Genomic DNA, 15,718 nt, shown 5'->3' with positions numbered 1-15,718 from the left:
AGTAACGAAGTCTGAGGCTTCAGTATTTGGCAATCCGACTGACGAATCTGGGTTTGGCGAATGCCAGGAGAACGCTACCTGCCACAATGTGTAGCATTGTGATGGAATAATGGTATGGGGATGTTTTTCATGGTTAGGACTAGGCCCCTTAGTTCCAGTGAAGGAAAACCTTAACGCTACAGCATACAATGACATTCTAGACGATTCTGTGCTTCCAACTTTGTGGCAACAGTTTGGGGAAGTCCCTTTCCTGTTTCAGCATGACAATGCCCCCATGCACAAAGCTAGGTCCATACAGAAATGGTTTGTTGAGATCGGTGTGGAAGAACTTGACTGGACTGCACAGAGCCCTGACCTCAATCCCATTGAACACCTTTGGGATTAATTGGAACGCCGACTGCGAGCCAGGCCTAATCGCCCAACATCAGTGCCTGACCTCACTAATGCTATTGTGGCTGAATGGAAGCAAGTTTCCGCAGCAATGTTCCAACATCTAGTGGAAAGCCTTCACAGAAGAGTGTGTGAGGCTGTTATAGCAGCAAAGGGGGGACCAACTCCATATTAATGTCCATGATTTTGGAATGAAATGTTTGACGAGCAGGTGTCCACATACTTTTGCTCATGTAGTGTAGCTGCTAGCAGGTCTCGTAGATGTAAAATATGATTGTTTTACCAAGTAGTTTGGTCAGTTCTTTTTTTTAGGATGTTATTATGTTTTACATTCATACTGGTTTTAATAAAGTGAAGATTTTTGGAAAGATTTGTTTTCAGGCTCTTTATTCTGAGGTTACATACAAAACACAGTTAGGTACAAAATCAAAACACTGTGTCTTAGGGTTCCCTTTGATTGTTCTCATTCTAAATGAGTGTTTTACAGGAATAAGACCGCGTCTCCTCAGTATGATAGTATGGGGATGGTCCCTTTGGCCTGTGCTGGTGAATGATAGACGGTATGGCCCGAGTGTGTGACAGAGACATCTTTAAGACATCTCTTAAATAAAGCCCTGTCTTATCCCTTCATCTTAAAAGTGTGCGTTCTGTGAATGCCGTTCTGTAAATGCCGGAGAGAAAGTGAGAAAATATCGCCACAGATTCTTGTTCTTTGGCTGTGTTTGGGTTGTTGATTTGCAGAAGGCGGCAGGGTAGCCTAGTGGTTAGAGCGTTGGGCTAGTAACCGAAAGGTTGCAATTTCAAATTCCCGAGGTGATAAGTTACAAATCTGTCTTTCTGTCCCTGAACACGGCAGTTAACCCACTGTTTCTAGGCCATCATTGAAAATAAGAATTTGTTCTTAACTGACTTGCCTAGTTAAATAAAGGTTAAAGAAAAAAAGGCCTACAGTACTAACTGGTTGATCATCAACACCAACAAATCATTCATATATATTCATTTTACTCTAAGCTGATTTGAGGGAATATTCTCATTTACAACAAAAGTTGCAGTGGTGAGAGGGTTTGAGGAAGCCCATCCATCAACGGGTGTGTGTCTTGTGGAAGATGCGGTCCAGCAGGCTACTTTTAGGTTTCTGTGGGGCAGGATTCTGGTCCCAGTCCAGGTCAGGGGGTCTAGAACCCTGAGGGCCAAACACATTCAGCTCCTTGAAACAACCCATCTCTATCATCTATAGAGAGAGACGGGGGACGGGGGGGAGAGAGAAGGGAGTGATCTCTATTAGCCTATGACATAACCATACCTAACCTTGTGTAACTATACCTAACCATACCTAACCTTGTGATTGGATTGAACAAAACGTAACTAAATCAAAGGTCATTTGCTGCAGTTTACTTTACCTCTGTCTGCCAGGGTATGGCCACGCAGCCTGTGTTAAACTTAGTGTAGAAGTCGTCGTCTGTCCTCTCCAAAATGACTCCTTTTACTGTGGAGAACTCATCAATGTCCTGAACATCCTTGCAATACACCGCCCTGGGCTGGACAGAGGGAGGGAAGGATGGGGATGATGACGACATGCCTTCCATTAGGGTTAAGGCTATAGTTGGGGGTTAACAAGTAGAGAGGTTAGTGGTTACAGATAGGGTATGTACATTTGGTTTGAAGGGTGGCTCAATGACTCCGGCCTCCAGCCTCCTGAAGTTGACGGTGCTGAAGAAGGGATGGGACTTGACCCCTTCCACCCCACACCTTCGACACCCCAACCTCTGTCTCGGGTCTTTGGTCAACAGCTGAGAGAGCGGTGGGGAGTGAAAGAGAAGGATTAGTGCGAGCGAGAGAGTGAGAAAAGCATCGATGCAGTTATAATATAGAACTATAGGTAACTGCTAAAATAAAGGAAACACTTGAGTATATTGAAAGCAGGTGCTTCCACACGTGGTTCCTGACCCAGGCTTCGGGTCATGTATAAAAATGCACAGTTGTCCATTATAAGAGATCTTAGTGACTTTCAAAGAGGGGTGTCAAAAGAACATAGGGTGTTTAAAGGTTGTCTCTGTCACCAGATCTTAACCCAATAACACTTATGGGAGATTCTGGAGTGGTGCCTAAGACAGTGTTTTCCACCACCATCCACAAAATACCAAATTAGGGAATTTCTTAGGGGGAAAATGATGTTGCATCCTTCCATCAGAGTTTCAGACACTTGTAGAATCTATGCCAAGGTGCATTGAATCTGTTCTGGCACAATGCCCTATTAAGACATATTGTTGGCGTTTCCTTTATGTTGGCAGTTACATTTACATTTGAACTACATTTAGTTGACAAGCTTCAGGTCAAAGCTGAGCAAAAATCTAGTCTCACAGAGCGGCAGAAGTCTTCTGTCTCACTGCTAAATGTCTTCCTGTACTTCTCTTCCGTCTCCTGTATCCTTCTCTCCATCTCCTTTTCCGTCAATTGCTCTCCTTGTCTCTTGAACGGGGATCGTCCGGCCGTCATCTCGTACACAAGGCAGCCCAGGCCCCACCAATCAGGGCTTATCCCGTAGTACTCATGGCCAATCACCTCTGGAGCTGAGGGAAAGAGGGATGGGTTTGGAAATGTCCACTCCCTGTTTGTTGTTGCGCCTAAATTAGATCTTTAATGAGACTTAGTGATAATACAACATCTGGAAGGAAAATGTGAATGTAAAAAATATATATATATTCATTTTGACCACTGTGGGTATTTGGCATCTAAACAGTGTGCAAGTATTGTAATGATATTTCATATACCTTGCACCTTTTGAAGTCCACAAGATATGAATACACAGCCTGTTTTGGAGCCAACTTCAAGACCATGATTGTAATTTTGTCAAATCGCCATCACAAAAGTTAAAAATGTCCACTATTTCAACTGTATTAGGGCAAAATGTTGAAGTGGAATCTACTAATCACATTGACTTAATCGATGTGACCATTTTTACAATAATTTCTTGAAGGTCAACAGCTTACTACGCAATAGCGAGCAGTAGTGTTCCCATGGACGGGCTAGCTAGCTTTTGTTGTTGGCTAGTTTGCAGCGGCTGCAGCAGGTGTTATCAAAGAGGATGTTGTTCCTAATTTGTTAGCTTCTCCCTTTTCAGGAATAACTTTCAACAATTAATTCAGTTTCAAATGATCACCATCTGGTGAGTGGAACTGTTTTTTTAATTTTTTTTTATTGCAGCTCGTTTGCTGTTAGCCATCTCGTTTGCTGTTAGCCAATAACTTGTGTGTGTGGCTCAGTTGGTAGAGCATGGTGTTTGCAACGCCAGGGTTGTGGGTTAAATTCCCACGGGGGACCAGTACGGAGAAAAAATGTATGAAATGTATGCATTCACTACTGTAAGTCACTCTGGATAAGAGCGTCTGCTAAATGACTTAAATGTAATCATTGTTGCACTTAAAGTGGTACTGACAGCATTTTAGCAACATGAAATCTTATTAAAATCAGTTAATATAAACCCCCAGGAAGAATATGACACTTAAAAAAACATTTTCTGACAACTACTTAGATATGGTCATTTTAATGTTTTCATAAATTCTTAGAATGTTAGAGAATTACATATACTAAGGCATTTCTGAAAATTCTATAGCCATATAGAGTGGGAAAGCGGCCGTGCATTTGGACAATTAATACACTGCAGTAAATAAACCTGAATAAAAACATCTGTGTTGTCCAGGACCGGTCTACACAGACTGGTGCACTATAGCCAATCAGAGCTACAGTAGGCCTTTTTACAAACAAGCCCTTTGTGTCGGAAATACTTCTTAAAAATATATCTTAGACACCGGAGCTTGTGAATTCAATATTGATTTTATTACACAGTAACAAGCCGAACTGGTCCACGGAGCAACTGCCGGTCCCAGACTGAGATCACTTTATATACCGTTTCAGTTTGACACAACATTCATAGTCACTCCTCTTTATGTATATGATCCACATCTTTTGGTATTCTGCCACTATTGTTTCCTGATCTTACTTCTAGTCTGTCTATGACCATCTACTTGGTTTCTCCTCCCCTTCTTGACACATACTTTTAAGGGCATAGATTATATTGATGGCGTAACCATAGCAATGATACAGAAAATAATACAGACATGCATTCATAATGCAGGTGCATGTCCAAGGACACCCACGGGACTAGACAACGGCCTCCCCCAAGCCCACAATGGCCCAGTCACACACACACACACACACACACACACACACACACACACACACACACACACACACACACACACACACACACACACACACACACACACACACACACACACACACAATGGCCTCCCCCCAAGCCCACACTGATTGTGCTCACCACTCCGAGACACACAACACATGCACCGGAAATTCCCCGTATTTGCCACACGGGCCTGTCATCATTCACTTTGAAATGAACTGTTTTTACAGTCAGTTGCAACAGCGTGACTTTAGATCATTACAACACATTCACCAAAACCCACCAAATACACCTGGATGGATTTCTGTAAATATGTAAACACCACGGGAGTCCTCTTACATTTGGGAACTTTACCGTCTTATTGATCAAACTATGAAAAAGGTAGTCTCCCTCACACACATCAACGAAATCAACAACTAACGCTAGCCAGAGCAAGATGAGCTAAAATCTAACGAAGGAACATTAGATAAACCTTCTCAAACTTTTTCAGCTACTTGGCCATCAAAATTGCACTGAAAAACGATGGGGAATTGTAGCCTCCTCCTCCTTCTGCAGCTCGCCTGCCAATTCTTGCTTGTCCCAACCAAGCACCCAAGCTAACTGGCTAAAGTTGGGTAGCTAGCTTCTTCCAGACACAAATGAGATAACACCTCACGCTGACCATTTTACTCACTGTAGCAGGGCTGGTTAGGCTGTTTACATGTTATCTAGGGCGTTCTTGACTATTACTTTTTTTGCCTACGTTTACTGACACCGGTCATATTCAGCGGGTGTTGAGAGTTCGTAAATTCATCAGTTGTTCTGTGCTTTGGCACACTCAGATGAGAGTGCTCTGAAATCGGAGTAGATAGCCAGAGTAAATGTGTGAACGCAAGAGATATGCTAACTGGATAACAGTTGTTCAAGTTATTGCTAGCTAACCAAATGAAACCTCTATCTCTAGCTGTGTTTATCCACCAAAAAAAAACAGTATGAGGGGAAAAAGTCAGTCACTCACCCACTCCTTCCATGACATGACATCCTCCTAGCACCTAGCTAATGTTAGCTCTGTGTTTTTATCTTGCTACATAAATAGATATGCTAGCCTATTAGCCATGTTATGACTGACTTGTGATGATTGCTCTTGCTAGTTTGATATTGTATTGACATTCCTAGACTTAGTTACATTCGTCTGTTTTTGTCCAGAATATTGAGACATTGAAACTGAAACAGTGCATCCCGAATGGAAGCAGCAAACAATGTACCAGGACAGCTGTGATTTACAACCTGATAGTAATATTTTTTGGACTATCAATAAATGTATTGGTGAATTGTATTAATCATGCATTGAACTGCATCCATCTATTCTGCTAACAATTCCTTAGTGTACGTCATGGAAAGTTGAGTCAACTGTAACATATTTTTAAAACCTCTTTATAAAGTTGGTTTTGTAGCATTAACTGGGAGTTTTATATTTTTGACTGATATGATTGTCTGTTTCATATTAAAATGCTGACAGTTCCACTTTAAACTTTGTCACTGGTTACTTTGTGTGCTAAATGTGATGTTTCTTTGGGAAGTAATAGCTGTACATTTCGATTTGGGAAATGCTTAATAGCTGTGTTTTTGTATTCTTATGATTGGGACCCCTTCAGGCTTATGTCTGAGTGAATGGACTGCTTATCCTTTAACGTCATGGGAGCTCCCGTGTGACGCAGCAGTCTAAGGCACTACATCTCAATGCTAGAGGTGTCACTACAGACCCTGGTTCGATTCCTAGTTAAATAAAGGTAAAATAAATGTCATGTTCGACCTGTCCCCAAATGAATATAGTTGGTTCAGGGTTCGTTTTGATATTTCAACCTGCGTGTCCTGATCGCGTCTGGTGTGGATGGACAAAATCAATATGCTCGCAATGGCGTGCGCTCGAGCCCGGTCTAGTCAGCATGTAAGCCGTACACCCACTTTTATTTCAGTGGGCATTACGTATACTCGCTTCTTATTCCCTACTGATGCGTATCGAAGTAGTGTAGTGGAGGTATACGACTTATTATTATGTAGTACAATAGAGAAATCATGCAAAAAGTTGCCTACACAATCGCAAGGTACATGAAATATATTCACATATGCGCCGCACACATAGATTACTTTCAACGGAATATCATCTGCAGGCAGCAAGTGTGTGCAGCTCAACTGGTTTTGGCATGGAGCAGCTCACCGAAGAATGACATCGGTAGCCGGTAGGGTAGGAAAGACGTTTCAACTTATATCTGCCAGTAAATGCTAAGGCAACAATGGGTATGCAAACCAGGTATTGAACTAGTTTAGTCTGAGGTGTTGGTTAGTAGGTTATTTGTGATGTGCAATTGTCTTCATGTGCTATTTGCATCAGGGGCGTAGACATGGATGGGGCCTGGGTGGACAGAGGCCCACACACTGGTGAGCCAGGCCCTGACTGGCCCACCCAATCAGATTGATGTGGTTTAAGCGTTGTTGTAGACTTAGACCATCAAATTGTAAAAAAATATATATATTTAAAAATAAAACTACTGGCAGTGAAAATCAGAAAAATCTATAGGAAAACAAACAAAACAGGATTTTTCACACAGGGTGCATTTCCTTTGCTGGGTGGGCCGTGTGGGAACTTTTTGGCAAAATGTGAGTATACCCACTCCTCCACTGCATAGGGCCGATAGAAAGACAGCAGTCACACAGAGCATATTTTTATTTTATTTAACCTTTAACTAGGCAAGCCAGTTAAGAACACATTCTTATTTACAATGACGGCCTACACTGGATGATGCTCGGCCAATTGTGCGCCGCCCAATGGGACTCCCAATCACGGCCGGTTGTGATACAGCCTGGATAAACATTCATGGCGATTTAGCTATCTAATTTGTCTTGGGATATAAACATTGGGTTGTTATTTTACCTGAAATGCACAAGGTCCTCTACTCCGACAATTAATCCACAGATAAAAGAGTAATCCGAGTTAGTTTCTAGTAATCTCTCCTTCAGTCTTTGTCTTCTTTGGACTTTATATGGCGATTGGCAACCAACTTTAAGGTGCATTACCACCACGAACTGGACTGGAGTGTGGACCTCAGTTCATCTTCAATCACCCACTTGGGTATATGCTCCTATAAACCAACGAGGAGATGGGAGAGGCAGGACTTGTATCGTGTCAAGAGTCACAAATAGAACCAAGTTATATTTTAGGGCCTGGCTACGCAGATGCTCGTGAGCAGTTTGGATGCAATGATTGAATAACTTGTGTACATTTATTTTGCAACGCTCGCATTACGTGAGCGAGCGGTGTGGTTAGCATGTTATACCAGCCTCCACTACACCACTTAATGTTTCAAGAAAGGAGTGTATATATCTGGCGAAGTGGTTTTATGCGCTGACTTAATAGATGCTGATAATTGAGTTTTTTACTCGGCTGGTCTCGGGAAGAAATTACGAGTCCTCACTGTCCGAGACCGAGTCAAGGCCGAGTACAAATGTATCCAACACTGACTGAAGCTAGTAATAGCTCTGACTGATTTAGATTTTTGCTTCGTGCTACTCACTGTGGAGAAGGATTATGAAATGCGGTTACTCTTTCTATTATTCAATCTGCTCGAGGTGTTGGATGAATTCGGGAACTTTTGAGATTGTGGAACTTTAGCGGTGCGTGTCTTCTGTTGGATACGCACTCTGAGTTGAGAGCTCTCTGTGCAGCGGAGAGAAAAGCGGACTCTTTGCTGATTGTCTGTTGTGATGACCTTATGTGTTGGGCTCATTCATTAAGCTGTGCCGTGCTAAACTGTATTCCTGCTGTGCTGATGGTTGCAAATCAATGGGATTTATGTTCAGTGTTACGTGCCTTTAAAATGGTTACAATGGAAACTGCAAAAATTCAAAGGATCTGGAAGTGCTAAGTTCGGTGCACTTACTAAAAAGAGATGAGATCACACAGCTTATGGTGGGTGACGAAAATGTTGAATTGGTTGACAAAGTTGTGCACTGATTTCTCAAAGTTGGTTGAGTTGCATGATCTCAATGAGTCCATAAAGGCTTTGTTACCTGCCGAGGAGGCAGAAAAGGATCCGGTTGAATGGTCTGGCCCAAACGCCTGTCTGAAAAGACAACCTTCTTACTAGTTAAAGTTGAAGCATCGAAAAGGAAACGAGCATTGGAAACACTGGTAAAGCAGCAAAGGTTGTCCTCATCACCTCTTAGTGTACCAGTGTTTAAGGGTGACCCACTAGACTACAGGTTATTTGTTCGTGCCTTTGAACATGCTATTGAAGACAGTACCGAGAACACCAAAGACAGGCTGTACCTTTTGGAGCAATTCACCATGGGCCAACCCAGACATCTAGTCTGCAGTTGCCAACATGTGGAGGCTGACAGAGATTATGCAGATGCCAAAAGGCTTCTGAAAAAAAACACTGGAGATGAGTATAGAATCGCCACAGCTTACATTGAGAAGGTTCTAAGCTGGTCGCCAATCAGGGTTGAAGATTCCGACGTTTTTCTCACTGGATGCCTCAACACTATGGATAATGTTCAATATAGGGAGGAAATGGACAGCCCAACAAATGAGAGCTATAGTCTCAAAGCTGCCATAAAAGTTTAAAGAAAATTGAAGAGGGTCGGCTACCTACAAGAGAAATGGAAGAAGAGCCAGGTTTGCTGATCTGGTTACCTTTGTTGATTGCCAAGCGAGGATAGCATAACATCCTGTGTTTGGAAACCTAAAGGAAACCCCCCACCTCAGCAGTGAAGGGAGGTTCAGGACCTGTACATAGGCCAAGTGTTTTGAAAAAGAGGGAAGATGGTTTTGCCATCAGTGTCACACCAGCTGTGAAAACAGTGAAGAGCTGGGTTGGCAATCCCTCTGGTGCGGCACTCTGGCAGTGTCCATTCTGTCAAAGAGAACACAGTCCAGGCACATGCACAGAACTGAACAAAAAGCCACATCAAGAGAAGTTGGACTTGTTGAAGACCCATAGGAGTCTGCTTCGGTTGTCTGACCCCTGGAAACATGAGCAAAGGATGCACACAGACTTACCCGTAAAGTTTGTTCACGTAAACATCCTACCATGTTGCACATCACCTACAAAAAGGTAAACCGCTGCAAAATAAATGAAAACGGAGAGCCACATTTGGATGGAGATGCTGAGAGCCACACACGGGCCGGGAATCCTGATTGCATCTTAGTCATCGTGCCTGTCAGGGTTAATAAAATAAAATAAAAAGTACGAATTTAACTCTGATTGGAAATTGCACTAATGGATCATTGCATGCAGAATGTCTGGTTATTGGAATCACTCATGCTATGCCTGTGACAACGAACAAGGATTGTGGCAAACATTTCCCGGCGAAACGAGAAGAATCCGGGAGCCAAATCTTCCGCGCCATTGCTCATCAAAGCACATTGGTATGTGTGCTAAACTCTTGTGTTGCGCGATGCAAGTTGAACATTTTGTTTTGTAAATTGAAGCGTTGTGGAATAGGAATTGGAGTCAGTGTTTCATAGGGAAATGCTATCCAGTATGTTGATGCTTCATTTATGAACATTAGAACAGAGTATTGGGCTCTGTATTATCTTCGCATTGGTGAGAAGGCAAAGAGTGGCGTCATGTCATTGAATAATCAAACATTCTGGTGAGTGGACTGCATGAGATGAAGATGGATTGTAAAGGAAGAAGTGGAGAACCACTGCTCTGATAACATGGAAGAAATTGACAGATAAAAACTCCAAAATGGTGGATTGGCAGCGATGCTCCACAGGCCATTGACCCTGCTGGTGACGACCGTGTTGGAGATGGATCCGATTGGTGTGGGTCTCTGGCGGTACCTTAGGAGAAGGTGGCGGCAACCCAGGACAGATTGGTTGCCCTGCTGTTACTGCCCATCTACACACAGGAGTGGCACACTGGGGTGAAGCTACTTTTTTAAAATGTAACTAGGCAAGTCCGTTAAGAACAAATTCTTATTTACAATGACGGCCAAACCCGGACGATGCTGGGCCAATTGTGCGCCACCCTGTGGGACTCCCAATCACGGCCGGATGTGATGCGGCCTGGATTCAAACCAGGTACTGCAGTGATGCTTCTTGCACTGAGATGTATTGTCTTAGACTCAGAAGCTACTACAGAACTTAACTTGTTATGCTGAACAGGGGCAAAGTGCTAGCAACCTCTGGTCCTAAAGATCATCCCTCCATGAAGACTCATCCACACACATACATTGTGTAATTTGTGTAATTGTTTCTTCCGTAAGTCAGAGAACAATTAGGGGCCGGTGTGTAGGAGCCATTTTGGCCTGTTTATGTGTTGTCTGTCAAGGGCTATTTTAACTTGTTTTGTACACTATATGATGGGGTCACTGGTCGTGTGTGTGTAGCACAGGTGACCAGGAAGGGTAATCACAATTGAGAGGAGAGCGCTTACAGTTCTTAACCATATGCCATAAAATGCTTCTCTCTGCACCTTTTGTATAGGAATATGTGTATTGGAGCTATTTATATTTTATTTGCGCAATAAATGGGAACTTCACCCAACAAGAGTAACGTTTGGAAAGTTGATTCTTGTGGTCGTGTTATGGACGGCTCTCTCCTGTGCCAGCGGCTTTTCACAGGGAATCACCACTACAACCTGTAAGTGTACAGTAGGTTAGAGCCACGTACCCATGTACCCCAGGGTCCCCACCCTGCCTCGTACCAGATTCCCTTCAGATAGCTTCACCGCCAGGCCCAGGTCTGAGATACGGATGTGCCCTAAGAGAGGAGGGGAGGGGTTAAGTGGAGCATTATTTCATATAGTATGGTAGCCACAGATGATTTCACATAATAGATCGTTTTCCCATTGGCAGGGAAAATCATGGAACACAAAGTACAGTGCATTTGAAGTGTTCAAAGCCCTTCACATTTTGTTACGTTACAGCCTTATTCTAAAATGGATTAAATAAAAATGTTTCTCATCAATCTACGCACAATACCCCATAATGAGAAAGCGAAAATAGGTTTTTTGATTTTTTTCAAATGTATTGAAAATAAAAAACATATCTACGTAAGTATTCAGTCCTTTTGGTATGAGACTCGAAATTGAGCTTAGTTGCATCCTGTTTCCATTGAATATCCTTGAGATGTTTCTGCAACGTGATTCAATTGATTGTACATGATTTGGAAAGGCACACACCTGTCTATGTAAGGTCCCACAGTTGACGGTGTATGTCGGAGCAAAAAATCAAACCATGCGGTCGAAGGAACTGTCCATAGAGCTCCGAGACAGGATTGTGTCGAGGCACAGATCTGGTGAAGGATACCAAAATAATTCTACAGCATTGAAGGTCCCCAAGAACACAGTGGCCTCCATCATTCTTAAAATGGAAGAAGTTTGGAACCACCAAGACTCTTACTAGAGCTGGCCACCCGGCCAAACTGAGCAATCGGGGGAGAAGGGCCTTGGTCCGGGAGGTGAACAAGAACCCGCTATTCACTCTGACAGAGCTCCAGAATTCCTCTATAGAGATGGAAGAACCTTCCAGAAGGAAAACCATCACTGCAGGACTCCACCAATCAGCCCTTTATGGTAGTGGCCAGATGGAAGCCACTCCTCAGTAAAAGACACATGACAGCCCTCTTGGAGTTAAAAGACACCCATGGGACTCTGACTATGAGAAACAAGATTCTCTGGTCTGATGAAACCAAGATTGAAGTCTTTGGCCTGAATGCCAAGCGTCACATCTGTGGAGATGTTTTCAGTGGCAGGGACTGGGAGACTAGTCAGGATCGAGGTAAAGACGAACGGAGCAAAGTACAGAGAGATCCTTGATGAAAATCTTCTCCAGATCGCTCAGGACCTCAGACTGGGGCAAAGGTTCATCTTCCAACAGGACAACAACCCTAAGCACACAGCCAAGACAACGCAGGAGTGGCTTTGGGGAAAAGTCTCTGAATGTCCTTGAGTGGCCCAGCCAGAGCCCAGACTTGAACCCGAACAAACATCTCCGGAGAGACCTGAAAATAGCTGTGCAGCGACGCTCCCCATCCAACCTGACAGAGCTTGAGAGGATCTGCAGAGAAGAATGGGTGAAACTCCCAAAATACAGGTGTGCGAAGCTTATAGCACCATACCCAAGAAGACTCAATGCTGTTATCGCTGCCAAAGTACTAAGTAAAGGGTTTGAATACTTACGGTATGTAAATGTGATTTCTGTTTTTATTTTTAGTAAATTGCAAAAGTTACTAAACCAGTTTTTGCTTTGTCATTATGGGGTAGTGGGTGTATATAGTTTTTTCCCCCCTATTCAATGTAATCCAATGTCGAATAAGGCTGTAACGTAACAAAATGTGGAAAAAGTGAAGGGGTCTGAATACTTTCCGAATGCACTGTATATGAGGAAAGGAGTAGGATGTTTCTGGCAGGTGACACTGGCAGTGTGTGTGCATCCTGTGAGGTAGTTACTAATTACAGTGGTATGGTTGATATCATCTACAGGTGCCTCCAACACACTGCCAAGCTTGGAACAGGTGCAAATAAGTTGATCTAAATATATACTAGACCTGCTTATCACACACTTAACTTACTTGCTGATAGACCAACCGTTTGTGTGAAAAGAAAATCTGAAATGACGTCACCAGGATATCCTGCTTGGAGAAACTAGATTCTGCATTGATGGAAGAGTGATCTGATCTGGGCGTGAAGCACAGATAAGGTTGCGACAGGGGCGCAACTTTCAACTTTTGTTTGGGGTGTTTATCTGACTGGATAATAATAATGTCCCCCCCCCCACTTCTAAAACTAAAGTTGTGCTCCTGAATTATTATTATATTATTAAAGTGTGCCTACCATTGTCATCCAGAAGTATGTTCTCCGGTTTTAGATCCCTGAAACAAAAAACAAAAGACAGAAGTCAGTACAGTGCCTTTTCAATGTCACGATCTGTTTTAATCTGGTTGTGTTCCAATTCTCCACCCTTTTCCAGAAGTGTGCAAGAAGTGTGCAAACAATTTCTCGCACAGATTTAACAGCGGGGGAACTCCTTCCAGTCAATGCTTACACCAATCCTATGCTTTTAAATCCATGAAGGGGAGTGTCCAAGTGCACACTTCTGGAAAAGAGTGTAGAATCAGGACAGAGCCAGTGTCTACTGACCTGTAGACAATGTTCCTCTGGTGGAGGTGGTGGAGACCACAGCAGACCTCAGCAGCGTAGAACTGGACCCTGGCCGGCTCCAGGCCTGGAGGACCAATGTTATAGATGTGGAACCGCAGGTCTCCTCCGTTCATTATGCTTAGCACCAGACAAAGAGATCGTTTGGTCTCATACGCATATGCCAGACTCACCTAGAGATAGAGTTATAGGAGGATGGAGGGGAAGAGAGGACATAGAGAGACAAAAAGAAAAGAGGGGATGAGAGAAAAGGATGGAAAGAAAGAGAAGAGGATGGAGAGAGAGACACCTACCACAAATCTGCTGTTGAGCTTTTCCAGTATCTGTTTCTCGTTGAGGGCCATGGCCTCTCCTCTCCTCTTCTTCATGTGAGTCTTCTCCAGCTTCTTACACGCATACATCTTCCCAGAGGCTCGCACCTGGCATGCCCACACCTGGGGGAGAGGGGAGGAAGGGAGAAAAGGATGGGGAGGCGGAGATTGTGTGAGCTGAATCCTCACTATCAAAATTGTAGTTAATAATTTGCATCTCAAGTTGGATTTGGGCTCTATGTTTTCAGAGTTTTGATTTCGCTCCAAAACTTTGTGAAAACATGTTTGTTTTGTAGTGAAAGAAGCCTAACCTCCCCGAAGCCTCCCTTGCCCAGCATCCTGTACTGTCTGAAGGTGTGTTTGGTAACGGGCTGTCTGGGGGGAGAGAAATACACATTTAGTGGCTGGGGGGACATATCTCACTTAGTTTGATTACTCAGTCAAACACACACCCGTCCATATGCACTGACCTCTCTACCATCTTCCACTGCAGAAAACGCTCAAAGTACATGCTCTGCAGGTACTGAAGGAAGGGGGCACCGCTCAGGTACTCATGGAGGTCACTGTAATCACACAGTGAAAGAAGGGTGAATTAATTCCCAGAACAAACATTTACTCACATGCGTTGGGTAAGATAGTGGAGGGAAGGGTGAGAGCAACATGGGGAAGGTTGGAGTAAGAGGGAGGTCAGGGTTTAGACATCTGTGGTTAGGATAAGGGTCAGACTCACTCTGTGCAGTCAATGAAGATGTCTCTACCGTGCCACACCTCCAGACTCTCTCTGCACCTCTTACCATAGCTCTCCACAACCTGTACACACTCAGACGACTGGCAGGAGAACATACACATAGTTATTTAGCACAAATCTAAAGTGAGAAATCAACCTTTAGTATGTTTGTGTGTGTGTAAAGACGGTACCTGTCTACTGAGGAACCTGTTAATGATTTGCATGCCAAAACTCTTCCTATCTTCATCTGACTGCACCTCATACTCCCCCTGGAAAAATTCAAAGACATCTGCACTTGTGATTCCTGTTTTGTCAACATGAATTTTGAAGATCCCTGTCTAGTATCTGTCACTGATCGCTTGATCGTTCTTCATGAACGACCCAGGTCACTAAATCTCAGCATGCCATTGAGTCCAGGCCAATAAGGAAATACATTAGAGATATGAATAACAGAGTTATTTATAACCCAGTAGACTTAACTCGTAATCTGCATACTGTAACATACTTTACGTTTCGAACAAAGTTATCATATTAGAACTCTTTCCTGGCCGTGCGCCCAAAACACACACCCTTCAGAACTATGGCATCACTTTGCTATGACACAGGTCTTTCAGCAGAGTGTACTTTAACATCAGCTCGCAGCATACAGTCGGATCATCTCCCCCAAAATGGACCATACCACCTCCTTCATAGTGAATAAGGCCTATATAGTGGATCATACCATTTTGTCCAGTAGGGAGTTGCAGTGCATTAGCTCAGGTTTGCTCTGACAGAAGAGACAGAATAGTTGTCTGCCAATAGGCTGCTTCACACACAGACTGGAGTAGTCTCTCGCTGAAACAAACACATTACAAACATACAGTATTCCAAATACAAAACTTGCACTCACACATGCACATAGACACACATACACACCAGGGTTGTGCTCAATTCAGAATTGAAT

At 43.4% G+C, this 15,718-nt stretch overlaps 1 protein-coding gene across 3 annotated transcripts in view; it reads right to left on the bottom strand.

Moving 5' to 3' along the window:
• Window positions 1–760: 760 nt before the first annotated feature.
• Window positions 761–15,718, bottom strand: part of LOC115203866 (G protein-coupled receptor kinase 5) — a 32,827-nt gene continuing 17,869 nt past the window's right edge. The window contains exons 3-15 of one of the 3 annotated variants that reach the window (XM_029768923.1): window positions 15,497–15,609; window positions 14,967–15,044; window positions 14,779–14,876; window positions 14,519–14,611; window positions 14,360–14,423; window positions 14,031–14,171; window positions 13,720–13,910; window positions 13,414–13,451; window positions 11,250–11,339; window positions 2,752–2,960; window positions 2,043–2,180; window positions 1,791–1,928; window positions 761–1,621 (exon numbers count right to left, since the gene is read on the bottom strand). In XM_029768923.1, the coding sequence (XP_029624783.1) occupies window positions 1,472–1,621; window positions 1,791–1,928; window positions 2,043–2,180; window positions 2,752–2,960; window positions 11,250–11,339; window positions 13,414–13,451; window positions 13,720–13,910; window positions 14,031–14,171; window positions 14,360–14,423; window positions 14,519–14,611; window positions 14,779–14,876; window positions 14,967–15,044; window positions 15,497–15,609 (1,541 nt within the window). In that variant the 3' untranslated portion in view covers window positions 761–1,471. Of the gene's footprint in view, window positions 1,622–1,790; window positions 1,929–2,042; window positions 2,181–2,751; window positions 2,961–11,249; window positions 11,340–13,413; window positions 13,452–13,719; window positions 13,911–14,030; window positions 14,172–14,359; window positions 14,424–14,518; window positions 14,612–14,778; window positions 14,877–14,966; window positions 15,045–15,496; window positions 15,610–15,718 lie in introns of those variants that run through there. The other 2 variants (XM_029768924.1, XM_029768925.1) reach the window with 2 other exon arrangements.

Source organism: Salmo trutta, chromosome 12 (assembly GCF_901001165.1).
Source record: "Salmo trutta chromosome 12, fSalTru1.1, whole genome shotgun sequence".
In the NCBI taxonomy this organism is placed as follows: domain Eukaryota; kingdom Metazoa; phylum Chordata; class Actinopteri; order Salmoniformes; family Salmonidae; genus Salmo; species Salmo trutta.
The sequence above is the reverse complement of the archived record's forward strand: the minus strand, read 5'-3'. Positions and strand labels throughout refer to the sequence as shown.